We start from the raw sequence: 26,626 nt of genomic DNA on the forward strand, positions 1-26,626 counted from the left end.
AAAAAAAAAATACACAAAGAACTGAAGTTTCTTTAGGGAGCTATTTAATTGGTGAGAGAGCATAAAAATGCAATAAGTGCGTACGTACGTATACAGGGTGGGATTTAATAACTCTAACACATTGAATGAGTGCCTATTTTTTGTGAATGAAATTAACTTTTGGTACCACCCTGTACTTAGAATAGATTTTTTTATCGGTATAATTAATATGTAGCTGCCAAGTATTTTTTACACCCATCCCGACCAAATCAGTGGTCGTACACGGATTTGGTCGTGTAGTACACGGCCCACCGGCTAGACAGGGTGCAAAATTATCAGTGATATTCCCGCAGCTCGGTTGTCACTGATAGAATTCCACGCGGCTAGGCATAGTCTTATCGCCCACCTCGAGAGCGCGATATACACTCTTATCACAGTTTATCTTGTGCGCCATACGACGGCACCAATATTTTTGTCACTATACAAAAGTCACATAAAATGTGTCAACTGTACACTATTCAACCTAATTAAGTTGCAAGTCTGTTTATATAGTTCTCAATGTTTCCCTCGGCACTAAGTACACTCGGCGACCTTTAATGAAGCATGTCACTATGCCTTCGTAGCCAGTTCTGGGTATACCGCCCTGGAACAAAAATAATACTATTATTGAAGAAAGAAATAAAGATAAAAACCTTATTTATCACAGACAGCAACAATGATACATTAATTAAGAAAGAAATGTAAACATAATCTAATTTAAATTTGGAGTCGTCGTCAAAAAAGGTGTTCACTCAGCTAATGCAGAGCCTTTGGCTAGCTCAAAGGACACTGCTGGTATTGGCGTTATTGCCGACTTTTCTGTTTAATGCAAGTAACAGATTGTGTGTGTAAAAGTAGGTGTTGATTTTTGTGTGTGAATGTTGAATGGTTTGTTGGTAAATCCATCTTACCCTCAAATCATCCATAAGTCCGAGAATTTTGGCTGAAATTTCCCTGATTTATCGTTAAAACACTCATCGCTTACCCTCAAATCATCCATAAGCCCCAGAGCCTTGGCTGCCCTAGTGTACTTGGGTACACTGTCGTAGATGATGATCACAGACTCCGGCGCCACAGAGTAGCTGTTCTTGACCTCAGTAGCCGTCATCTCCTAGCATTCTAATGTAGCTAGTCTATTCTGGTCTACCGAAAACTATAATCTTTGGCTCTTTATAATCGATACAATGATTAACAAGAAATTTAATACATTCATCGACATTACTGCAACATTTCTCACATTTTCAACACACGAATGAGGTTGTGTTGTGTTTTAGTGTGTGTAAAAGTTTGTGTTAATTTATGTGTGTGTAAATGTTTATGTCGATTTTTGTGTGTGTAAAAGATTTTGTCGATAGTTTATGTCTTAAATTTCCGTTGTTTATCGTTAAAATAGGTACTCATCGCTTACCCTCAAATCATCCATAAGGCCCAGGGCCTTGGCCGCCCTAGTGTACTCGGGTACACTGTCGTAGATGATGATCACAGACTCCGGCGCCACAGAGTAGCTGTTCTTCACCTCTGTGGCCGTCATCTCCTAGCATTCTAATGTAGCTAGTCTATTCTGATTTACGGATAATTATAATCTTACGCTCTCTTACAATGGACGCAATGATGCTCAAGAAATTGAATACATTAATTGGCATTACTGCAAAATTTCTTACATTTGAACACACGAAAAAGGTTGTGTTGTGTTTTAGTGTGTAAAAGTTGGTGTAAATTTTTGTGTGTAAAAGTTTGTGTCTAAAATATTGTGTTAATAATTTATGTCTTAAATTTCCGTGGTTTATTATATATTAGGTTTATCGCTTACCCTCAAATCATCCATAAGTCCCAGCGCCTTGGCTGCCCTCGTGTACTCGGGTACACTGTCGTAGATGATGATCACAGACTCCGGCGCCACAGAGTAGCTGTTCTTCACCTCTGGGGCCGTCATCTCCACCAGGGTGGGGAGAAGCATGCGCAGGTTGCGGTCGTAGTTTTCCTGAGGAGATGAAGGTGGCTTAAGTATGTAGGATGAAGTACTGTGAGTCTGATTTTGCAAGACTACTTAGTCTAACTCAAATGTTTGTCACTGGTGAAAGTGAAAAGATAAGGGTCTCAGCACATCCTAACGTAAAGGGATCATCATCAAAGTAGAACGCGAGCTCGCGAACGCCTGGTTGACCAAAGAAAAACAGTCCAGTCTATTTATGCACCTTATTACAGTGGTAGGGCCAGCTTCATAAGTAGCAATAGCTATTTTTTATTTTTACTTATGTTTGCTTAAAATAAGAGATGATTTTTGAGTTTGCCAAGGAACAGTTTCTAATGACGTTGACTGTACCTTTTATTTTATGAAGTATGACTGTACCTGTTTTTTAATCTCATACACTGAATTGACAGATTCTGATGGATTCATCCACAGTCGATTGTCCCGCGATTAAAGGTATTCGCACATTATAACAACTCCACGCCAACGCGGCAGCAACTCTACTCACACTCTCAATGAGTAGTCAACTAGTTGATCCACCCAATGGTCACTAACGTGGTGTCAAAGAGTGGACAACGCCAGGCGCGGATCCACCCATATGGGCAAGATGGGCATGCCCATCACGTCATCCGTCGGTCTCCGAGTGTTGTTACGCACAGTCGCGCTCCAAATCCACATTACAAGCGGTTCTCAACCTTTGATTAGAGATGTACAAGTGCGGTCGGTGTAACGCTGAGATGTCTGACGGGGCTCTGTGCAGCGTTTGTAGCCGTCACTTCGATTTTCCGTGCTCCGGTATCACTGAGGCCGGCTATCGCAAGCTTGGTGACAGGAAGGCTTCATGGCGCTGTCCCTCATGCAAGGCAGGATCATCCCCCCAGGTAACTCCAAAAGTCTCTGCACCGAATGTTGAGCAACTTTACAAGGAATTGCAACTTATAACTAAGAAGTTGGCTCCTCTCACTACGCTGGTCGAAGATGTGAAGACTATCAGATCCGACATAGATGGGCTTATGGCTTCAGTCGAAAATGCACATGCATCTATCAAGGACTTTAATGACTCCGTCAATGTGCTGAGTTCCAGACTTAAACTCGTCGAGGAAAGAATGGAAATTATTCCTGACCTTGAGAAGAAACTGTCTGATCTTCAAGAAGAAACAAATCAGCGTGAACAATGGCTGAGAGCGAACAATCTGGAAATTAAAGGTGTACCGCAAAAGCAGGGAGAGAATCTTCTCGACATCGTTGTGAAGATTGGTAGTGAGATTAATTACCCAGTTACTAAGACGAGTATCAACTATGTGGCTAGAGTGCCGTCACGTGATACTTCCACACCAAAACCTATAATAGTTTCATTCATAAACAGATATATGAAAGAAGATTTCATTGCTGCGGCGCGTTCTTTAAACAAGCCTCTCACTCCAGAAAATATTAATCTGCACGGCACAATGAGAATTTATATAAACGACCACCTCACTGTAGCTAATAAACAACTATTGCTGAAAACTAAGGAAGCCGCACGTCAGTATGACTTTCAATTCGTTTGGGTCAAACATTGTAAAATATTGGTCCGCAAAAATACAACTTCACATATCATTAAAATACGCTCAGCCATTGATCTCAAAAAGATTATGTAAGAATTTGCTTGGCTATCATCATTATATTATATTGTTGCTTTTTATCACTTGCTGTTATCACAAATGTTTGAGGACCACTGACCCTAAACAAAATTATATTTTGCATTACAACTTACCACTCGACTTCGCTACCGCATGCCTTACGCCGTTAATTAGAACAAGTAATTTGTACCTTATATGCATTTCGTGTAGGTCGCGATTACTTTGTCAGCACTATTGCTTACTTTTTCTGTATACCTTCTATCGTATCGCACTTGTATTTAAAATAATGTCAATGTATCTTACACTTGCAATCAAATTTGTTTACAGTGTTTTCTATGCCTTTTACTTCGTTATTTTCGCTTTGATAATATTAAGAGGTCGTGATTGTGGAATTTTAATGAGTGGGACAATAGTGGCGCTCACTCATTTATTTCTAATATTATGCCCTTTGTATGATAAGAATAAGGTGGCTTTTAATTCCTATTGTGGTGTAATTATGGTTTCAAACGGTGTTCATAACGAGTTCTACAGTTTATACATAAAATACATAGTGTGTCATGCTTTGATTGTCTATTACAGTGATTTACTCCAGTTATTCTCACTAATTACTAATGGCTAGCCTAAACATTTATCATCAGAATGTTCGGGGACTACGGACTAAAACTGAGGTCTTTATTCACAATGTATTGCTTAACGACTATGACGTGATTACTATAAGCGAATCATGGCTTCTTAGCAGTATCGCAGATTCTGAGTTATTCGATAGTAGGTATACTGTATATCGGCGGGACCGTGATTACGTAGCTACTAGGCAATCCCTGGGAGGTGGAGTGGCGATAGCAGTCAAGCGTAGTCTTCGCTCATCATGCAGCTATGCGTGGCAGTCTTCGGCCGAGGATATCTGGGTGACAATTTCTTATAAAGACTTAGTGAGGAAACGTATTCTCAAATTACATATTTGTACTATCTACCTTTGTAGTGAAAATCTAGGTCATAGTTTTTCCAGGCAATTATATAACTTTACAAATCAATTGACTAATTTGTTTTCTACTCATAGTGATGACTTATTCCTTGTGTTAGGTGACTTCAACATGAGCGATATTACTTGGTTATCATCGGCAAATGATTTCCTAATACCGTCAGGATTATCTGGTGACCATGTTTATAATTTTATTGATACTCTCAGTTTATGTAATCTAAACCAGTACAATAATATCCACAATAACTTTGGGCGCCTGCTGGACCTGGTACTGTCCAACAAAAATGTCTCAGTTAAAGAATGCTTAGACCCGCTAGTGCCCGAAGATCCACACCATAAAGCCTTGCTTATTGACATAGCATTATCTACTACCACTCCTCTCCCAATAAACCCGCATACTTTATACTCATACTCTCGTGCCGACTATACTAACATTAAGAAAAGTGTTCGCGAAATTAATTGGCATGATAAACTGTCATCTCACGATCTTAATACTGCAGTGGATTTATTTTACAGTACGCTATACTCAATTAGAGATAAATATGTCCCCACCCGCCGGGCCGGTAATGAGTCGTACCCACCATGGTTCAACTCAGCACTTGTGAAAATACTCAAGGAAAAGCATAAATATTATAAAAAATTTAAAACTTACAGTAATATATCAGATGAGCTCTCATTTAAAACTCTAAGAGATAGGGCGAAAAAAGTCGAAAATGAATGCTATGCCAACTACATAAGGTCGATCGAATCAGCCATAGTTCAAAACCCAAAAGCGTTCTGGTCGTACGTCAAGTCTAAGCGAGAAGGTAGCTCTGTCCCCTCCAGCGTCTCGTATGCAGGTGTCACTAGTGATACTGGTCCGGGTATATCCGAGCTATTTTCCTCTTATTTTCACTCGACGTTCATTCAAAATAATATTTCCAATAACAACCCTTATCCTAGTGACATATTATCTGTGTGCGATATATCATCTATCGAAGTAAGAACTGGTGAAATCGAAAGGTTTCTGAAGTTGTTAGATTTATCGAAATCTGCGGGACCTGATGAGTTGCCAGCTGTATTTCTTTCCAACTGTGCCTCTGAATTAACTGTTCCAATTGCAATCCTCTTCAGTAGGTCACTAACTGAAGGTGTTGTCCCGTTGCGTTGGAAACTGGCATTCATTTCTCCAATTCATAAAAAAGGTTCTAAGGATCAGGTAGGTAATTATAGACCGATTTCGAAACTCTGCCTTATAGCAAAGGTGCTGGAGCGGATTGTCTTCAACCAACTTTATAACAGACTAAAATCAGCGTTCAGCCCTGCCCAGCATGGCTTTCTTAAAGGACGATCCACTGTATCTAATCTTGTTATTTTTAATGATTTTATTACTGAGGAGATGGACTCGAATAACAACCAGGTTGCTACAATCTACACAGATTACAGCAAGGCCTTTGATCGGATTGACCATTACCTGCTTCTCCAAAAACTACATATCATCGGTGTGAGGGGTCATCTTTTAGACTGGTTTCGCTCCTACTTGAATAATCGCAAACAAGCTGTTGTTCTTAATGGTTTTACATCTTCCTGGAGGAGTATTCCATCAGGTGTCCCTCAAGGATCTCTACTAGGACCTCTATTATTTATCATTTTCATTAACGACATCGACACGTGCTTTATAAATTCTAACTATCTGTTATTCGCTGATGACATGAAAATATTTAGAAAGGTAAACAATTCTTTAGATGAAGCGCTTCTCCAGGATGATCTTCAAAGGCTTGACCAGTATTGTACAAATAATAGTCTAGACCTCAATGTTGACAAGTGCTATTTTATTGTGTTTACTCGCAAACGCAAGCCATTCATGTGCTCCTTCAAAATTAAAAATCAATCACTTAATCAGGTTTATAGCACTAAAGATCTTGGAGTTACTCATGATTCAAAATTATTATTCGATTCGCATATTGACAACATTGTGGGCAAAGCTAGTAGGGCTATGGGTTTCATTATGCGTGTGTCAAAACCTTTCAAGTCAATGAAGACCTTAAAAATACTATATTGTTCATATGTCCGTAGTCACCTAGAATACGCTAGTCAAATATGGAATCCGAAATACGAAACCTATATAAACAGATTGGAGAGAGTACAAAAAAAGTTTACTCGGTTTCTTGGTTTTAAGTTCAAACTACCCAAAATGTGCTATCAAACAAGATGCAGCAACATGCACTTCTTATCTCTTCAAAATCGCAGAGAGATTGCCGACGTACTATTTCTAGCCAAATTAGTGAAGGGTAATATCGACTGTCCGGCATTGCTGTCCAAAGTAGGACTAAGAGTACCCCCTCGACTGACCCGTTTGAAACCGTTATTAAATGTACCCACCTCAAAAACCAACTACAGACAAAACTCATTCCTGATCAGAGCTTGTAGAACTTTTAACAAACACTTTACTGGTTCTGACATAGATCTTTTTTGCAACAGTTTGTCCTCAATGAAACATCATCTCATAAATGTGTGCTGTTAGTTTAAATTAATAAGACCCTTTGTTTTTTATGTGATTGTGGTAGGTACCTATTTGGGTTTTTATTTAATTGTCACGGTTTTTTGTTTGCTCCTACTTACAGTCATTACTTTTGTGTTATATGCGGGAACCTGTTAATGGCATCTAGTTGTTATATGTTCATAAGTAATATTTAGTTATTAACAAAATGCTGTTGGTTCTCCACGAAAATGTAAAAATAAATAAAATAAATAAAAATAAATAAATCACCTAAATGACTTGTCATATCGGGATTTTAATATAATGATTTCTCACTTTCGTAAGGCTGTTTTTTACCATTATGTTGGTGGTGATGATTTCGGATTATGCTAAATACTTTTTTTCCATCTCGAAAGCCCTCCGGATAGTTGAGTTTCGGCTTACAGCAAATGTGACTAGTTATTTACGTAAACAACGAGATTAGTTGAAGTCAAATACTTTTTATGATATAGTTAGGTACATATTATAAAAAAACGCGAAGATCAATCTAAAATGTTTTTAGAATCTGTTTCTAAAATGTTCTTAAATGGGTAATTCGGTGTCGACATTTTGTAAGTGTAACTTTTTCATTGCTCGTGAGTGTGAATATCTAATGAAATGATACGAGTTATGTGTATTAAACTTGATAGTGTTCTTGAGATTCAGCTGTTAAGTTGTAGGGGTAATTAACTATTTATAATTAGGTATAGGATCCTTTACATATTAGAATTCCAATTTTGCCGCCATTTTAAATGACCGCGCGTTGAGTTATGGCTGAGGCAAAATTTGAATTATATCTACTACTATGTGAAGGATCCCAAACAACATACCTAATTATCAAAAATGCAGCGATACCGCAATGATTGCAATTTAAATATACTTAATTACTGCACTTGTCTTAAGTTAGTTACTTTGCTACAATTCCCGCTTTCTACGCTTTGCCTTAAAAATATTCCTTTGGGAATTCTCTAATAAAAAGTAACCTGTATTTAAGTTCAAGGTGTCTGTTATCTACATTCGTTTTCTCAACGATTTTAACAATTATTGATCCAGAGGGCTTTTGAGGAGGAAACATTGCATTTAGCATAACCGTAATAATATATGATCACACCTAGGGAATGCCATCTCGATCCCGCGAGATCGAGATTTCACCGAGATCTCGAATAATTTTCTTCAAGAGATTCAACCTTAAAGGCCATCAATCTCGAATTTTGACAACTCGTCGAGAAAGCGACAAAATGAACCGACATTTCGAGATCTCGAGATTTTAAGACTGGGTGCCACCGAAGTCTGGATTGCATAATTTTTGTCTGTTTTCCCAAAATCCTCAAAATTGTTGATTAATAAAAATCATATGTTTAGTAATAATATAAAAGAAGAAAGTGACTGATTGGGCATCAACGCACAGCTATGCCAGCCAGCCTGGCTCAAGCTACAATCATGAAACTTGGCACGTAGGTTCCTTAGATAGTGTAGTTAGGTGAGCACTAAGAAAGGATTTTCAGAAACTCCACCCTGAAGGGGTAAAATAGGAGATGAAAGTTTGCACCTTCAGTTTCAAAGTAGGATCTTAAAATTTAGGATTTCGAGATTGAAAAATAGTGTACACGTGTCTCGGTGATTCTGATGATTCCACCCCCATAAGGGTAAAAATGGAGATTAAGTTGTGGAAAAAAAACTGTCTGGGTGAACCGGTAAAAGAGCGGTGGTAGCTCAGTCGGGTAAGCGCCCGCTTCTCACGCCAGAGATGCGGGTTCGAATCCCGACGCTGACATGTACCAATGAGTTCTTTTCTGAATTTAAGTACAATGTATACCATCGCTCTTACGGTGAAGGAAAACATCGTGAGGAAACCTGCATATCTAGATTTAGCACATCTAGATATGTGAACCCACCAACCCGCAGTGGACCAAGCTTAGGAAGGCAGTTTAGACCTTGGGGATATGCACAAAGGTTCCATTCGAGAGAGCCAGGTGCAGGTACTGTTACCCCCACAGAAAATAGAATAGAAAATAGAAATAGAATAGAACCGGTAAACGTAGAGACTTGAAATTTATCCTAAATTTCATCGCGAGCAAAGCTAGTTTTTAATAATTCCCGATTCACAACGTTTTTGGCGAAATTAAATACTTACTGGTTATTACAATATCAGAAATGAGGTTATCCGTCAGAGGACTAAGGTTACCGACATAGCTGTCAAAATATGCAAGCTGAAGTGCCAGTAGGCTGGTCATATCTGCCGAAGAACCGATAACCGTTGGGGTAGATGAGTTCTCGAGTGGAGACCACGAACAGGCAAACGCAGCATGGGACGCCCTCCTGCCCGCTGGACTGATGACCTTAGGCGGGTAGCCGGTAGTGGTTGGATGAGGAAGGCCGAGGACCGAGCGTTGCGGCGCTCTTTGGGAGAGGCCAATGTCCAGCAGTGGATGATTATTGGCTGATGATGATGATTACAAGTTACAGAAATTATTTGACAAAAATAGAAACTATGTATAGATCTGTTAAATCTTGAATAATCTCGATTTTGAGATCGATATCTCGACCCGGATCTCGACGAGATCTCGAACGATCTGGAATGGTCAATCTCGGTCGGAGATTGCATTCCCTAATAAAAACCAACATACAAAAAAAACTGCTATCAGTACCTCAAGGCGAGGCAAAACCACATTTTTTTGACGTGCCCATCACCTATTTTGAGGTCTGGATCCGCGCCTGGACAACGCGGTGTGAAGAGTGGACAACGCGGTGTCACTATTTTTCGAATCATGAGCTGGCAAATGGTTGCCCGTCACGCGTCAGTCGCAAACGCATAGTCGTTGCGTGGACAACGTGTGGTCATGGCGTGACCAACGTGTCGGGGTTGACCTTTAGTGTACGATGTGTAGGCCACTCGTTGTACACTACTTTATAATCATTTTTTGTTAAACCTTGAATAAATTAAATTAAACCTTGAACATATGACACAGGGCTTAAATATCAATGTCTATACCATTTTCCAGGGGCAAAGACATGGGTGACACTTTAAAATTTTCCATTTAACGCATGAATAGGTACTATTGCAAAATCTGTCATTTTATTGACAATGACCACAGATAATATATTTATAGAGTACGCACTTTGGTAAAATGGAATGTACTAGAGATGCGACGCATCAAAGTCGACATTCTAAAATCGATTAAAATTTATACAATATTAGATTTTTTACAACGTTGTATTATACAGGTTGTCCGAAAAATCAACGGCACGCTAAAAACTGATGCAAGGTGGAATCGAATTTTCGATTTTTTACTAAGGTCATTATTACGATATTCTGGCCACTCCAGAGCTAGCCTCTAGCTCTTATAGGCCCTTAGAGGGACAACGTTGACTTTTGGGACATCCTGTATAATATAAGTGACCAACAAATTTTATATGGAGAACCATTTTTTCTCGCGAATTATCTGGTTAGAGTTGTAAAACAAAAGTTGTTTAGAAGTATCACCCTCTTCTATTTTATTCTATTCTATTATCTGTGGGGGTGTAAGTACCTGCACCTGGCTCTCTCGAGTGGAACCTTTGTGCATATCCCCAAGGTCTAAACTGCCTTCCTAAGCTTGGACCATTTCCCACCACGCTGGTCCACTGCGGGTTGGTGGGTTCACATATCTAGATGTGCTAAATCTAGATATGCAGGTTTCCTCACGATGTTTTCCTTCACCGTAAGAGCGATGGTATACATTGTACTTAAGTTAAAAGAACTCATTGGTACATGTCAGCGCCGGGATCGAATCCGCATCTCTGGCGTGAGAAGCGGGCGCTTACCCGACTGTTTAGGCACGTAAAGTTCAGTTTTGTTTAACGAGGATTGATGAAATAGAAATACGTCTTATAGGTGTCACTCTTTATTTGCTACTGAATTTGCTTATAACTTGGTACAGTTAAAAAGGTGTTCGACATTCCGCCCACCAAAACGAAATGTTTTCAACAAATTTCTACGATATTAATGGACTGTAACATTATTTGAATCTAACATACTTAATCACTGTCAACTAAACCAAATTAAATACATGCAAATTACAAAAAAATACTTTACATTAGAAAGCATTGAAAACTACATAGTCCACCGCCCACCATGATCTAACAGTTTTCTGAATTAGGTAACAATATTAATTTAGATAAGGGCCTCTTCACTTCTGTTTGTCCCTTGCATTGTACAGTTACAACTCGAACTAGATTGTCTGCTCCGGGGTGGACATTTTTTATGATTCCTAGAAGCCATTTTGTAGGTGGTAAATCATCTTGTTTTATGACAACAATATCTCCGATTTTAGGCGCCGGTACTCTCTCTTGCCATTTGTATCTTTGCTGCAATGTGTTTAAATATTCATTTTGCCATCGACGCCAGAAATCTTGAGTCATTCTTTGAATTAATTGCCATCTGGTCAATAGGTTGACATTCTTGTCTTCATAGTTCATATCTGGGACAGTGATCAGGGGCTCTCCAACAAGAAAATGTCCAGGTGTGAGGGGTGTCAGGGTATCTAGTGTATTGTCCAGCTGACACAGAGGACGCGAATTCAGACATGCCTCTATCTGTGCCAGTAAAGTTGCCATCTCTTCATAGGTCAACTTTGTATCACCATTCACTCTGGTAAGATGTCTTTTTGCTGACTGGACTCCGGCCTCCCACAGTCCTCCGTAGTTTGGCATTCTCGGTGGTATGAAATGCCAAGTTGTGCCATCATTAGCCAGTAGTTCAGCGACTTGCGTACTCATGTTAGCCTTGCCCTCTTCGAACAGCACCTTCAACTCTTTAGCACTGCCGACAAAATTGGTCCCGTTGTCGCTCCATAGATGAGCGCAATGTCCTCGCCTCGCCACGAAACGGCGGTATGCACTCATGAATCCTTGGGCTGTTAAGTCCGTAACAGCTTCAAGATGTATAGCTCGTGTTGCCATGCATACAAACAAGCATATGTATGCCTTCATGGTTTTCTGACCACGACCCTTTGACATTCTTATATGTACCGGACCAGCATAATCTACGCCACTGTTCAAAAATGCTCTGTGGGGGCGTACTCTTACTGCAGGCAGCTGTCCCATAAGCTGTTTTCTTACTTTAGCCTTGTCAATTATGCAGGTTTTGCAGCTACGTACGTGGTTTCTCACTGCTGCTTTCAAGCCAATAATCCAGTATCTACTGCGGATGTATGTCATCATCAACAGGTTGCCACCATGGAGTGTCTTAATGTGTGCTTCTTTCATTATCAGATTTGTAATGTGTACACCTTTGGGGATGATTATTGGGTGTTTAGCCGTTTCTGCTATCTCAGCGTTTTGTAAACGTCCTCCAACTTTCATTATGCCATTCTTATCTAAGAACGGTGAAAGTGTGATCAACGAGCTCTTGTTTCTAACCTTTCCCATCTTCTTTAGGTCTTCTATGTCTCTTTCATATACTTCATTCTGATAATATCTTATACATGCTTGCAATATATCTTCCATTTCATCTGCTGTTATGTTTACATCTTTGTTTTCCTTTGGCTTCGCAAATCTCTTACATAAAGCGAGCACTCTCTTCATTCTAGTTATATTGGAAAATCTTTCCCAAATTGGACTTTCTTCTTCGTGTGTCTTGTCTTGTCTTGTATGAAATGAACTCTTTTCTTCTAAATCTGTAGCAGGTACTGTATTTGTAACATATTCTATGTCGTTTGACTTTAGCCATTCAGGCCCGTTCCACCAAATTCTGTAATCAGGTAAGTCAGCTGCCCTGATACCACGACTAGCGATGTCTGCTGGATTTTCATTTGTTGTAATATGTCTCCATCTTTCATTGTCTATAATTCTTAGAATCTCTGCGACTCTATTAGCGACAAATGTTTTCCAGCGATTTGGATGAGCTTGGAGCCACGCTAGTACAACCATGGAATCGGTGTATGCAAATATGTTGCCTTGTGACACTTCTAATAATTGTGACACATCAGCTATCTGTTCAGACAACATCACAGCAGCACATAGTTCCAATCTTGGAATTGATAGTTGTTTTATAGGAGCCACCTTCGTTCGGGATGCTATCATCGTGACATGTACGACGTCATGTTCATTAACCACTCTGAGGTAAGTTACTGCAGCATATGCTGAGCTGGATGCATCAGCGAACCCGTGGATCTGGACTTCTTTACAGCGAGGAGTTGTTTGCAGCCAACGTGGGATTTCGATCATTCGCAGGTCAGTAAGATCTTCTCTGTATTTTAGCCATTCTTCACACAAGTCAACGGGCAGTTCATCATCCCAACTGAGATTGCTAAGCCACAATCTTTGTATCATTATCTTGGCTGTGATGACGACTGGTGAAACCCAACCGAATGGATCAAATAGACGAGCAACATCTGAGAGAATGGATCTCTTCGTTATTGGATGGGGTGCATCAGGTAAGTTGACTGTGACATTGAAGTTGTCATTCTTTCTATCCCATGTCAGACCAAGAATTCTTATAACTTTGTCAAGCTTTATTTCTATTGTGTCTTTCGTATCATCTCCTTCCTTTAGAAATTTTAGTAATTCTTCTTCATTACTTGACCACTTCTGCATTATGAATCCTCCCTTTCTCAATATCTCCTTGATATTTTGGCATAACTGTTTTGCTTCTTCGACATCATCATGTCCTGTCATTAGATCATCCATGTAGAAGCAATTCTTTATAGCATTCGTCGCAGCTGTGTATTCTGGATGTTCGTGACCTTCATCATCAGCTAGTTGGTTCAATGTACGTACTGCAAGGTATGGGGCTGCAGCCGTACCAAATGTGACTCTCGTGAGTTTGTAGCTTACTATATCTTCATCTGGGTTGTCTCTCCACACAATGCATTGTAAATTTGTGAAATCATCTGCAGTCTTCACCATTCTGTACATTTTCACTATATCACCCACTACGCAAACCTTGTGTTTTCTCCAACTTATAATGAGGCTGCGCAGGTCAGGTTGTAATACTGGTCCAACCATCATGGTTTCATTCAACGATTGTCCATTGGATCCCTTAGCCGAGGCATCAAATACCACTCGGATCTTGGTTGTATCTTTATCATCTCTGATTACTGCGTGGTGTGGTAAGTATATTTGTTTGTGGTCTTCTTCATCTTCAATCTTGTTCATATGACTCATGTCAATATACTCATCTATCACTTTCTTGTATTGGTCTTTCAGGTTCTTGTTTCTCTCAAGTTTTCTTTCTAATTGTATAAATCTTTTGATTGCTTGTTGTTTTGTGTCTCCTACCGTTTGTATCGTTTCTTCTATTGTTTGTTTTAATGGTAAGTGCACAATTTATCTACCGTCTTCATCTCTCTTTGTTGTATTTTTGTATATTGTTTCACACTCTTCTTCTTCTTTTGTCAGGATCTTCTTTTTGTGGTATAAGTCTGTTTCTATTTCCCAAAACTGTCTCAATAAATCATTGTTTTCTCTTACTAATAAACTTGTTATTTTGGGTTGTGTTTCTTGTGTATTGTTTGTTCTTCCTGACAATATCCACCCAAGACACGTCTTTTGTGCTATAAGTCCATCTTGTAATCTGACTAATCCTTCTTCTATGATGCTTGAAAATATGTCAGCACCGAGTAGTATGTCAATTTTACCCGGTACGTGGCATGTAGGATCAGCCAACTTCAGTGATTTTAGTTCAGGCCAGTTTATGTCAACTTTCTTTGCTGGGAGCGTAGATGATATAGTTTTCAGAACGTAGGCATCGACAGGAATGGGCATTTTGGATTCTGATAACACTGACAGACTAACTTTGTGCTTGAGTTCATGTTTTCTTTCTCCCACACCAGATACTGTGCCATTGATTTTTGTTTTCTTAAGTCCCAACAACTCTGAGGCTCGTGCTGTCACAAAGGAAGCCTCTGAACCTTGATCGATGAGCGCACGGAAGACGTGTGACTCTCCAGAACTTGATACCACGTCTATCAGTGCTGTAGCTAACAAAACTGTTCTGTTAGTTGTTTCTTCTCTTGAGTAGTGTGACGTAATGTTGTTATCTGTATCTTCTTGACTTTCAGTTGTCTCTGTTCTACTTGGTGTGTTGTTGTTTTCTATATTTGTTTTATTTTCTTTATGTAGCAGTGAGTGATGTTTTCTTCTACAAATTCTACAAGACGTTCTATGTTTGCACCGGAACACAGTGTGGTTTGGAATGAGGCAGTTGAAGCACAAGTTACTTTTCTGTACGAATTGATGCCTATCTTCAACTGTCAGTTTAGAGAACTCTTTACAATTGTACAGGTAGTGGGTTCCGTTGCAGAAGGTACATGAAACTTGCGGGTTTGGTTTTATATTGTCGCAGCGAGCGTTACTCTCTTCTTTGTGATTTGTCATAACGTGGAATGATTTGTGTGGGGTCACTCTATCTTTTGTTGTTGTTTGTGACGTAGGAGCGATCATTTCTAATGTTCGGAATTTTGATTGAAGAAACTTTTGTAATTGATTCCATTTGGGGAGCTCATCAGTGTTTTCGTTATAAGCATGCTCCTCCCACTCTTTGTGTGTTTGCATGTCTAACTTCTGAACCACTAGAAACACTATCATCGGGTCCCAGGAGTCTGTTTTTACACTAAGGTTCTCAAGGCTATTTAAACACTCAGTGGTCGTATCCATCAGTGATTTGATATGGGGCGCAGACTGATTAACGATCTTCTTTTGATTAAATAATCGTTTAAGAAGTGATGTTGTTACTAATCTTTTGTTTCCGTAACGACCCTTCAGCATATCCCACGCTTGTTGATAGTTACTCTCGGTTATGTTAATGTGACGTAACAATGCTTCCGCTTCCCCCGATACACTAGTCTTCAAATAATGCAACTTCTGTACGTTAGATAAAGAAGTGCTGTTGTGTACGAGAGATGTAAACAAATCTTCAAAAGTCGGAAATTCATCATATTTGCCCGAGAAACACGGTATTTGTATTCTAGGTAACTTCACACAGGATAATGCTAAGTCTGAAGTATCCATGGAGGGCTGCTCAGGTTGTTTCTTCGCCTGTTCTAATTTGTTCAACAAGTCTAACAGGTCCGCCTTGATGCACAGGTAAAGATTAGAGATGCCACGAATATTCGGCAAGTATTCGGTATTCGGCCTATTCGGCTAGTTTTTTCAGTATTCGGTATTCGGCCGAATAGTAAGTAGTATTAAAGGTACGATTAAAGGCCTCTACACACCAAAGCCGCTGACCCGGCGGCATAGCCCGGCGGCCTAGTGCCGGCGGGTTAACATAGTACAAAATGAGGCATGATTGTACAAAATGTGGCCGGCGGGTTGAGCCGGCGGCCTGAGCCGCCGGGTCAGCGGCTTTGGTGTGTAGAGGCCTTAACGTAACATTTCACATTTCACTATCAAACAATCATTAATTACGAAAACCTGAATACAACATCAGTATTTTTTAAATTTAAAATTAATTAAAGGCAAATTGTGATGAATAAAGACAAGTTTATCGGCATTTGTTCGTAAGAGACGGTGGCACTTTTCTTCATAAAATATACGATACCTGCTACTGCTATGGCTTGCGGGATGACGCGGGTACACTGAACGGATCGCGCCCGGTTACTGAAATTTATTTTAGGCTGCAGGTTGTGGGTGCGTTCGCCGTTTCATTATGGCTACCCACTACTTTTTCGCATCGCACTATTACATATTTATTTTGCTCTGTATTTAGTATAAATTTATTTTGCTCTGTATTTAGTATTTATGTTACTGATACCTTTTGTAATATTTATGTATTATTAATGGAATTAGTGTATATATTATTATTATTTTTTTAACAAGTACTATTTATTTTTTACAGAATTTACACACACATACCTATCTATTTTTAATGTAAGCTGCATTATTTATTTACTTACCATACACACTCATAACAGTAATCACACAACACACACGTCCCATATACCTATACTTATATATTATTATTATTTTTTTTGTACATAGTTAAGTAGGTACTCGTGTACGTGACTGAGGTCACTTAAAAGGGCCAGCTGAAAATCAGCGCTGTGGCCTTACTGTCCACAGCTCATGCTGAGCTGGTGCCGTTTCGACACTCCGGACAGCAACCCGTTGTGTTATTGTTTTATATTTTTCCTGTATTTTTGTTTTTGCCTCATGTTAGTTTTTTATTATTATTTTTTTGGCCTTGTTATTTTGTATATGTATTTCTTTTCTTTAAGTCTGTATTTTTCTTTTTGTTGTTGTTGCTGTCTATGTGTCGAATAAATGTTTCTTTATCTTTTTATCTTTACTGAGACACAGGTATTTTTTAACATAATATATAAGGTTCCGCTACTGATTAGAGTTGGTTGACCACCAGTTGTACGGATCTGCCGTAAGATAAAGAGGAGAGTATACCTTCGCGATTCTAGCGAAATAGGTATTTAGGAAAACATTTTCTATCGCTTGTACTCTCATGCCCCGGGTACGGGTGCGATAGAGATGCACTGCAGCTCGCGACTGATAATAGGTACTTTTCTTGATGAAATTCTGGTTTCCGGAGAAAACTTTTTACACTAATTAAATATCAACCAATCTCTTTGATTTTGATGTCAATCGCTTCAGCATAATATAAATTAGGTTTATAGCTTTTGCTTTTAAAGAAAAAAATATATATATTGTTATTGTACAACAAACGGTTTGATTCAACAAAGTTTTTATCACAAAAATTACGTTATTTGAGGTGCCTATAAGTTTGAATCTATTGAAAATATAAAAAAAAAGCTATAAACCTAGTTATTCCTTGTCTCAACAACATACAAAAAAAATCATGGAGATTGGATAATATTTAGTAGTAGTAAAACGTTTTCTCTTTTTGTATGGACGAGCAAGTGGTATACGATGGTCTTAAGAAGAACATTCTTTAAAAAAAATTTCAACTTATTGAAATACTAGATCACCTGCCGAATATTCGGTGGCCGAATATTCGGTATTCGGCTGAGAGCGCCGGCCGAATATTCGGTATTCGGTATTCGGCCAAATCACTATTCGTGGCAACACTAGTAAAGATCTTCATATGTGAAATATTCTTCATTAAGGAAGTACGGTAATATGCCGCGTTGTTCCCGTGGTGTGATCTTCGTTAGACTTTGATTAGTCTCATTGAATGTCTTCCAATAATCTTCAATACATTGTAAACGCGCCTTAATGTATCCCTGAGTAAGTCTTGCCTTAGGACATTTCTTAAGGTTAGTCTGAGTTTTAGTAAACATAGCCGCAACATCCTCCAATGTAGTTAAATAACTCGCTTGTTCCGGAGTTGGAGGCATTTTTATTTATTTAATGCAAACACAACACTTTTAGAATAATATTCAACACGTAATGTAAATTGTTTTGATTAAAATAGCACAGTTTTATTCACTTGCAAAGTCTCTTATCGCTTTGGAATGCGGTCCTTTTGTTCTCGCTCGCCGGCCGTCTATTCAATTCGTCGTAAACAAAATATTAATCCGGTTCGATGTGGGCCATATGTTTAGGCACGTAAAGTTCAGTTTTGTTTAACGAGGATTGATGAAATAGAAATACGTCTTATAGGTGTCACTCTTTATTTGCTACTGAATTTGCTTATAACTTGGTACAGTTAAAAAGGTGTTCGACACCGACTGAGCTACCACCGCTAAAACTGATGCAAGGTGGAATCGAATTTTCGATTTTTTACTAAGGTCATTATTACGATATTCTGGCCACTCCTGAGCTAGCCTCTAGCTCCTATAGGCCCTTTGAGGGACAACGTTGACTTTTGGGACATCCTGTATAATATAAGTGACCAACAAATTTTATATGGAGAACCATTTTTTCTCGCGAATTATCTGGTTAGAGTTGTAAAACAAAAGTTGTTTAGAAGTATCACCCCCTTTTAGCTTACCACTTTTGCAATACCTTGTATTTTCAAAACTATTATTTTAGGGTATGCAGCCAGAAACAATAGGTACATCACCACCCTTCACTGCTAACAAAATGTTGAAATTGAAGGTGGTCGATAGAACAAAAAGAATGATACTACATGACTGTGATCGTTTCGCTCGGATAGATTGTTTGCACTTGAATTTAATTTAGATTGAACTGATCATTAATGTCGACTGTTGACTCTGATACATCAGATTCTGAGAGCTATAACAGTAGTAGCATATACTGAAAGCGTTATAGCAATTATAATGCGTTTTCCGAAAATACGAATAAATTCATATTTATATTAATCTATGGAGTATATACAAATCGATAGGTTCAAGTCGATAGGATTTCACTCTCGGACACCTCTAGAACTGTCAAACTCAAAACGTCCCACATATCAATAGCTCTGAAAAATGGTATAGCATAGAGTCGAGTCGCCGGTGAGTTGTTATAATCTGCGAAGACCTTAAGTTGACGTATCGTTCTATTCGCGGGACAATCGACTGTTGATGAACTAGTTTATGGTAACACATAATACGGTAAATGTCTTACTTTAAGTAAATAAGTGAGGTTGAGCTTGGTGAAGTGCACGAACTGGGTGTTGAGCTGCATGTGCCGCAGGTGGTTCTCGAAGTACTGGCCCTTGCTCACGCCCACCTGGGGAGAAATATACGTTACAGTGCCACAAACTTATCTGTTCCGGTGAGATTCCACATAAATGTCTAATATTTCTTAATTCTATAAGATTTTATATTTGCTCGTATTGTAAATTCGCTCTTGCGGTGTTCATAAACCCATCTATTCATTAACAATATACAATTCATTAGTAAGTAATGAGATATGGATCAATTTAGTTCGCTTTCATTTATTTTTTATTTTATTTTTTATTTTATTATTGTTAAGGAAACATACAGAGCAGATGGATGCATTAAAGTTGGTGTGGAAATGGTCCAAGCTTAGGAAGGCAGTTTAGACCTTGGGGATATGCACAAAGGTTCCATTCGAGAGAGCCAGGTGCAGGTACTTACACCCCCACAGAGAATAGAATAGAATAGAATGCATTAAAGTTAAATACATAAGTAGTACTTTTTCCAATAAAGTTTCCATTAATATTTAAAGACATTTTAGTTTTAAAAATCCACAATACACACTAAAAACTTAACACACACAAAAACATGGTTACACAGAGCAATTATACTACAAAATTAACAGAAAAATTACAAAGGTCACAGAGACTATGCGAAATTTAAGATACTACCAGGCTCAATATAATAATCCTTATAAACCTATTCACAAAAGGTATTCATTAGGTATTTTTTAAATATACACATTTTAGTATGGAATGGATCAAGTTTGGAGAAGTTTTTATTAAAAGACGTACATAGTACATGCACGTGATATAAAAGCATTATCAGCATACTTGGTTCGAGTTGAAGGTACATGGAATAACTTAAGCTTTCGACAATTTACCCTAGGGCATAAAATAGATACTTTAGAAAGCAGTTTGGGGAGTCAATTTTATTATGTATTAAGTAATTTGTACATAAACATTTGATCAAGATAATTGCGCCTATTTTTAAGTGATACAAGTGAAATGGAGTTATCGGATTTATCGGATTTGTTCACCGGAACAGATAAGTTTGTCGCACTATAAATTAGATTTGTGTAATTTCGGAAGCATCTAGTATTTATGGTACAGTAAAGAATTATCCAGAATAAGCCAGATGATTGCCGACCTCCAAGTATTTATTACGAACAACTTGTAACCGCGAAAAAAAAATTGCTTCTGTATAGAAACTTTGTTTTACTTGTCTTTACTATAGAGAATATTTTTTTACACATATAAAAAAGGTAGAATAAAAATTGTTTATTAGGTAGGTAGGTGGGCCAAAACGAGGTGAATAACAAATTAATATTGAAAATATTGGCTCACCTACTATCACTCAATAAATTAATTTATTTAATCCTTTATTGCACAAATATACCGCATTTACATCATCCTGTAGACAGCAGACATGTATTGAAACACAATCTTACCTTCCCGAAGGAGTAAGTCCTGGAGATCTCCGGCCGGATGCAGGAGCGAGATTTGATGATGGCGGGGTCCCGGAGCCAGTCGTCGAAGAACCTGCAAAGAAGGATGGGAATAAATATTTATGATTCATCACTCATGCTCGGAGTGTAGGTAAGAGTGATTGGAAACAGGGGTAAAAATAGCTGCTTTCGTCCCTAGAGAAAATTGCTTTCCCACTAATATTAATATTGTTTTGTAAAATGCAATGATGAATTTCATTAAAATCTTCATAAAATTAACGTCGATTGTGGTTGTGAAGTTGTGATGAAACTAAACCCCGACTCCGGGGACGAAAAATTATTTCATCCCTTGGGTAATAATTAACAGTCAAACTTTGATAATGGTGAAAAAGATAACATTGTTGCATTGGGAATGAAATACTTTATAAGAATAAGAATAAGAATAAATTTATTCAGATAACTATAGTAATACATATTTTAAAAATAGGTCAACTCTTAAATCTAAAGGTAGGTGAAATACTGCTCTGAACTAGGAAATAACAGAGTTTTTCCTGTGTTTCAGATTAAAAAGTTACATAAAGAAACTTAAGCATCTAATTAAATAATCTTAATACTTTATCCTCTTGAATTTCTATCTTCGACTGTTTTACTCAACCGATTTCAACGAAACCCAGTTTGACTTACGCCTCGGGCCACACAGGTCGCAGCTCCCCCCACACCCCGCTCCTGAGCAGCCAGCCCAGCCCGGGGAAGAACTGCGTGCGATGGAGTAGCCCCGAGTAACAACGATGACGACCAGTTGAGTGTGTGAGGCAACGATGATGCTCAACGATGACGAAGTATTTAGGGCCTTACCAAAAAAACTTAGATTGATACTACTTAGACTTAGATAGACAGTATTTAACAGATGTTTAGCGCTGTCAAACGCTTACAAAATCTGTCATATTTAGTTTTAAACACTAGTTAAACAGTGTTTATAGTTTTTTTGTGGTAGCAGTATTAGTGTGTAAGTCAACAATGAATTCTAGATACTTCTTCATGTTGGTGTTAAAAAGTGTAAGTTGTAATTTTTCCATTCATCGATGAATTTTACCGATGATTGTGTAGCGTGTTAATATTCATCGTCCTTTTCATCGATGAGTTAACAATGAAGATCTATGATAAAAGGAAAAAACATTTTTTGACATTTATCGACACGACTAAACCAATTTTGATTACTCATACTCACGCCTCTGGCCACACAGGTCGCAGCTCCCCCCACACCCCGCTCCTGAGCAGCCAGCCCAGCCCGGGGAAGAACTGCGTGCGATGGAGTAGCCCCGGGGAAGCCAGGTCTATTAGGCTCTGTTTGCCGTTGTCGTTCCACGCGGATATGCACCTGAGGGGGAAATAAGGGGTATTATAGTTTGTAATGGTTGTTCTACACTCGGGAGTAATGTAAGAGCTCCAGCAACATAAAATAAATACTAGGTGGCCTTATTGCTTAAAGCAATCTCTACCAGGCAACCTTTGGATGGAAGAGATAATATGAACATATTTTGAGGTAACTGTACGCCTAATATAGCACATAATGGGATTTAAAGGATAGAACGCAATCGAGAGGCAGCGTGAAAGTCTAGTTCGTATGTAATTTTATTCTCTGAAAAGAGGCATGAAAATACCCCTTTTAATGCCCGGGCAAAATTGCTTTCTTACATCTTAAATTATGATGAATTTCCAGAAAAAGCCTTGTTAACCGCTAGTAAGTACACTGGGCTGCAAAAATAATACAGTACTTTATATTGCAGCCGAGTGTAGTTAGTAATTAGTAAACAGGTAAATACATACCACAAAGTAGGATCCTTGGACAGAAGTGGGTATGTACCGAGGAAGTATTCAAAGAAATCCGGCGATATGTCCAAGTCATCTGAAACAATGGAAGGAGGTCGCACGCTATAATAATATATGCAGCTGGACAAATATTAATGAACGCATTTTTCAGTTTCAGGTTAATTTGCTATAATACTGAACAAATAAGTATTTGATTTGCAAATTTTGTTAGTTCAAGATACTTTCTGTGAGAGGCTCTTATTATCAATATTTTTCTTATCTTAATGAAAAGAATTTAGCTAGTTAGATTAGTTGTCACTGACTCCCGAAGTAGAGTGCGTTGAGTCATATTTAGCCGGGTCAAAATTAGTATCAGATCTCCATATCAAATCCCCATCATAATTGCTGATACTTCATTTGGGAGGGATCCTTTGGATTTTGAAAAAAAAAACTCTATTAGACATGTCTTACCTTCAACAATAATAACAGCCTCATGTCCCAAAGTCACAAGCACATGGTCCAGTGCGAACTTGTAGTGTCTGGCGATCTTATAATACCCCTTTAGACTCCTCATTTTCTTTGGCACGGTGATATCTGACTGGTTCGGCTGGAGAACCACTGATATTGACGGATCGGCATCGACGAAGCTTTTGATGACTTGGTATGTTGCGTTGTGACCGCAATCCTGTGGGTGTAATGGTTTATTTAGCTTGGAGGTGAGACAGAGCTAACTTTGCAAAGGGTAAAAGATGGGAAATTTCTGAATCAAATGCTGTAGGGTCCATATTTGGAGAATCGTTTTCGTTATTTAATCCGTACATTTCCCAGGAAAAAGTTGATTAGAATGACCAGTTGTGTGACTACTCTACAGTAATCAATTCGTGTGTCCAGGGTCCTGTAGGTACATTTATAAAAAGGGGTTTTTATAATTATATACATATAAGTCATGTGATTCATTCATGTTATTAGATAGCCACACTGATTTCAGCCAACACTATAATCATATCAAAAGTACATTACGCACTATCAGAAACGTCGTTAAACGATAATTATAATTATTGTGCCTATTATATAGTATCCAAGGACATGGTATGTACGAAACTAATCACTCTTATCTTAAAATTTCATTGATTAGAAGTATTACAAGAGAGCCATAATACAACGATTGTAATCAAATAGCACAATCATGCTCACGCTACGCCGCCATGTTTAGGAAAATATCTACCATGCACTGAAAATATTTTATAAGTATAGTATTGTAGAGGTATGTTTAGAGGAATGCTAATTATCCCTGAGTAAGGGTTTTTTTTTCAATGGTTATCTGATGAATAAAATTGTTGCTGTCACACTGTCTAATACAAACATTCAGACGCCACAGCCTCAGAATTATTCCTCAGATAACTTTTCTCTGACTATTGAAAAATAAGTCCTAAATGTCATGATTTTTCCATAAACTGGTGCAGAAAAGATACTATACTATACAAATCTTACCTTATTCATAATCACATTATTATGGAGAGGAATTTTATAAGTTACATTCCTGTTGCCACAGTAATATGCACCAAACATACTGATTACTCATATATTAACCCACAGTCAAACCATATTAACATTTGGTTTTGTGGGATGTATGTAATAGCATACGTTCTTTGAATAAAGTTTTATTCTATTCTATTCTATTAAGTTTCATCATCATGTTGCCAACCCTGATATCCATCAAAATTACACAAAACTCACCTGACTGACGATGATGGGGAATGTCTCCGGATCGGGGCGGTGCTTGACCAGCTGCTCGAGGCAGCGGCGCACCGTGACGCGGTTGCACGCCACCACCAGCACCGGCAGTATGGGCTTCTTTGGAGCTGGGGAGTTTAAATTGTGGGTTGATTTGGGATCTTACATAACTGATGTCTGAAAATTTTAATAAATAGATTGGGGGCATCCTTCTTTTCGTCATCCTAGTTTTATTTTTATTTAGGGTTGGTTTTATACATCATGCTAGATAGATAGATAGATAAGTTATTTATTTACTTAACACAACACATACACAGGTTACACAGCAAGATTTCTAACATGAATTTTTAGATTACATAAAACACAAAACATTATTATAAAACATGCAGATAGAAAAGCAACATGTGTATTTATCACGTTAGCAAAAGAGTTCTGACTCAGCATAATACTATGATTATAATTAAATAATCACAGGGCTGGTATTCTGCCAGGACCAAATTAGTGAGTGGGAGTGGAGCCTCAACCACACACACGTTGGTTACATGCTACACCATTTACGTTATTGGCGCTTCTGCTCCTCATGATGAGATATGAGATGTGTGTTCTTTGGAATTTATGTAGGTATGTGTACAAAAACCACTAAAACCTATTTTCTGTTGCTGTATTTAATTGCATAAATTTTAAAACTTAACAAATTTTAACTTTTGACTTAAAAGGTTGTAGTCAATAGAGTACCATTAAAAACAGGATCTCACACCCCCTAAAACAATGCAGTGGAGGATCAGAGATAATGTTTCAGAATATGTTAGACTCTAATAATTGATGTTTCTACAACTGATTTCATAAACCCATATTCAGGAAAAAGAATCTTCATCTCTTTATTTCTAAAATAATGTCTTACATTCTCTCACACCCCCTCCTCCGTGCCTCGCCAGCAGTTTCTGCTGCACCTCCAGCAGCAGCCGGTTGCTCTCCTCCAGCTCGTTGCTCACTTGCTCGAACAGTATGTCCACCTTCTGACTTATTGCTTCTGTAAATGAATGTAGGAGGTATTGTGAGGGCAGTTTCATGTATGAGACAGTTAACTAAGTTAAGCTTAACTTTGGTATGATTGGATTTGATTTGCTGGGTAATTAAGGGCAGCATTTAAGTTTCTTTGATACATTGACCCAAATGAAAACTGGGTAACATTATTTTATAGTACTTACACTCCATTATATTATTTTATAGTACTTACAGTCAATTAAATGAAAATAATTTATATTCATTATAACTGGTACATCTTTTGTACTGATCTATTCATGATGCTCATTTTGTGCTAGCTTTATCAGATATTGTTGTGTGTCTTTATTACTCTAAATAGGTTTATTTTTTCCAATGCAAAAATAAAAGTTTGAGTGTCTTACCTTTATCAATATTATCATACTTTTGGGCAGCTGATAGCTTGTTCCTGACATCCTTTAAAGGCTTTGGTATATCCTTAATTAATAAAAACATCCACACTAATACGAAAATAACGAGGAATGTTGTGACCCGTCGGTAATTTATCCTTTTAAACGACATGATTCCTCTGTTCAGTTTTACTTTATAAATTTGGGTAAAGTTTACACATAAATGTGCTTGTTACACCGGCCTATTGTAGCACCGTCCACGTCACATGTAGAACACAATAGTCGACATAGAGCGCGACTGTTTACAATCAATTTCGTATCAAAATACACCATCGTAGAGACCAAAAGAAAATTTGCACATAAAGTTGGGTTTCAGTACATTCAGTTCGACAAATACTGGTACAAAACTAGTTGGAGTGGACACGTAATCTGTTTAGATTAGATCAGATGATAGCTACAGCAGAAAATAAATGGAATAAATCCAAATAATCGCGAATATTGCACTGCCTTTGCCAGCTGAATTTCAATTTCAGTCAGCAGTGACAACTTGATGATGTGTGTGACATGACATGACATTATCTGTCAGTTGCAATTCTGGTCTGTGTTATTTTCTCAAAATAATAACGGTTTCTATTTCTCTTGCCACTAGGGCAACAAAAAAACAAA

The 26,626-nt window shown here is 38.2% G+C and overlaps 1 protein-coding gene and 1 long non-coding RNA gene across 3 annotated transcripts; one reads left to right on the plus strand and one right to left on the minus strand.

Moving 5' to 3' along the window:
- Positions 1–272: 272 nt before the first annotated feature.
- On the minus strand, positions 273–26,416 carry LOC105381303 (alpha-1,3-mannosyl-glycoprotein 2-beta-N-acetylglucosaminyltransferase). 2 transcript variants are annotated; one of them, XM_048628946.1, is made up of 11 exons: positions 25,976–26,416; positions 25,471–25,599; positions 24,573–24,697; positions 23,307–23,520; positions 22,854–22,932; positions 22,255–22,404; positions 21,030–21,120; positions 19,545–19,649; positions 1,937–1,999; positions 1,427–1,534; positions 273–622 (listed from the first exon to the last, which is right to left on the minus strand). In XM_048628946.1, exons 1-11 carry the CDS (start codon positions 26,130–26,132, stop codon positions 524–526), a joined length of 1,320 nt encoding a protein of 439 aa, XP_048484903.1. In that variant the 5' UTR covers positions 26,133–26,416; the 3' UTR covers positions 273–523. The 2 variants fall into 2 exon arrangements, with proteins under 2 accessions (XP_048484903.1, XP_048484865.1); XM_048628908.1 differs by lacking the exon at positions 1,427–1,534 and having other exon boundaries at positions 1,829–1,999.
- LOC125490269 lies at positions 10,272–18,843 on the plus strand. The gene is made up of 2 exons (XR_007267586.1): positions 10,272–10,348; positions 18,734–18,843. It is a non-coding gene; the product is annotated as an uncharacterized LOC125490269 (long non-coding RNA).
- Positions 26,417–26,626: the final 210 nt, after the last annotated feature.

Source organism: Plutella xylostella, chromosome 2 (assembly GCF_932276165.1).
Source record: "Plutella xylostella chromosome 2, ilPluXylo3.1, whole genome shotgun sequence".
Lineage (NCBI taxonomy): Eukaryota > Metazoa > Arthropoda > Insecta > Lepidoptera > Plutellidae > Plutella > Plutella xylostella.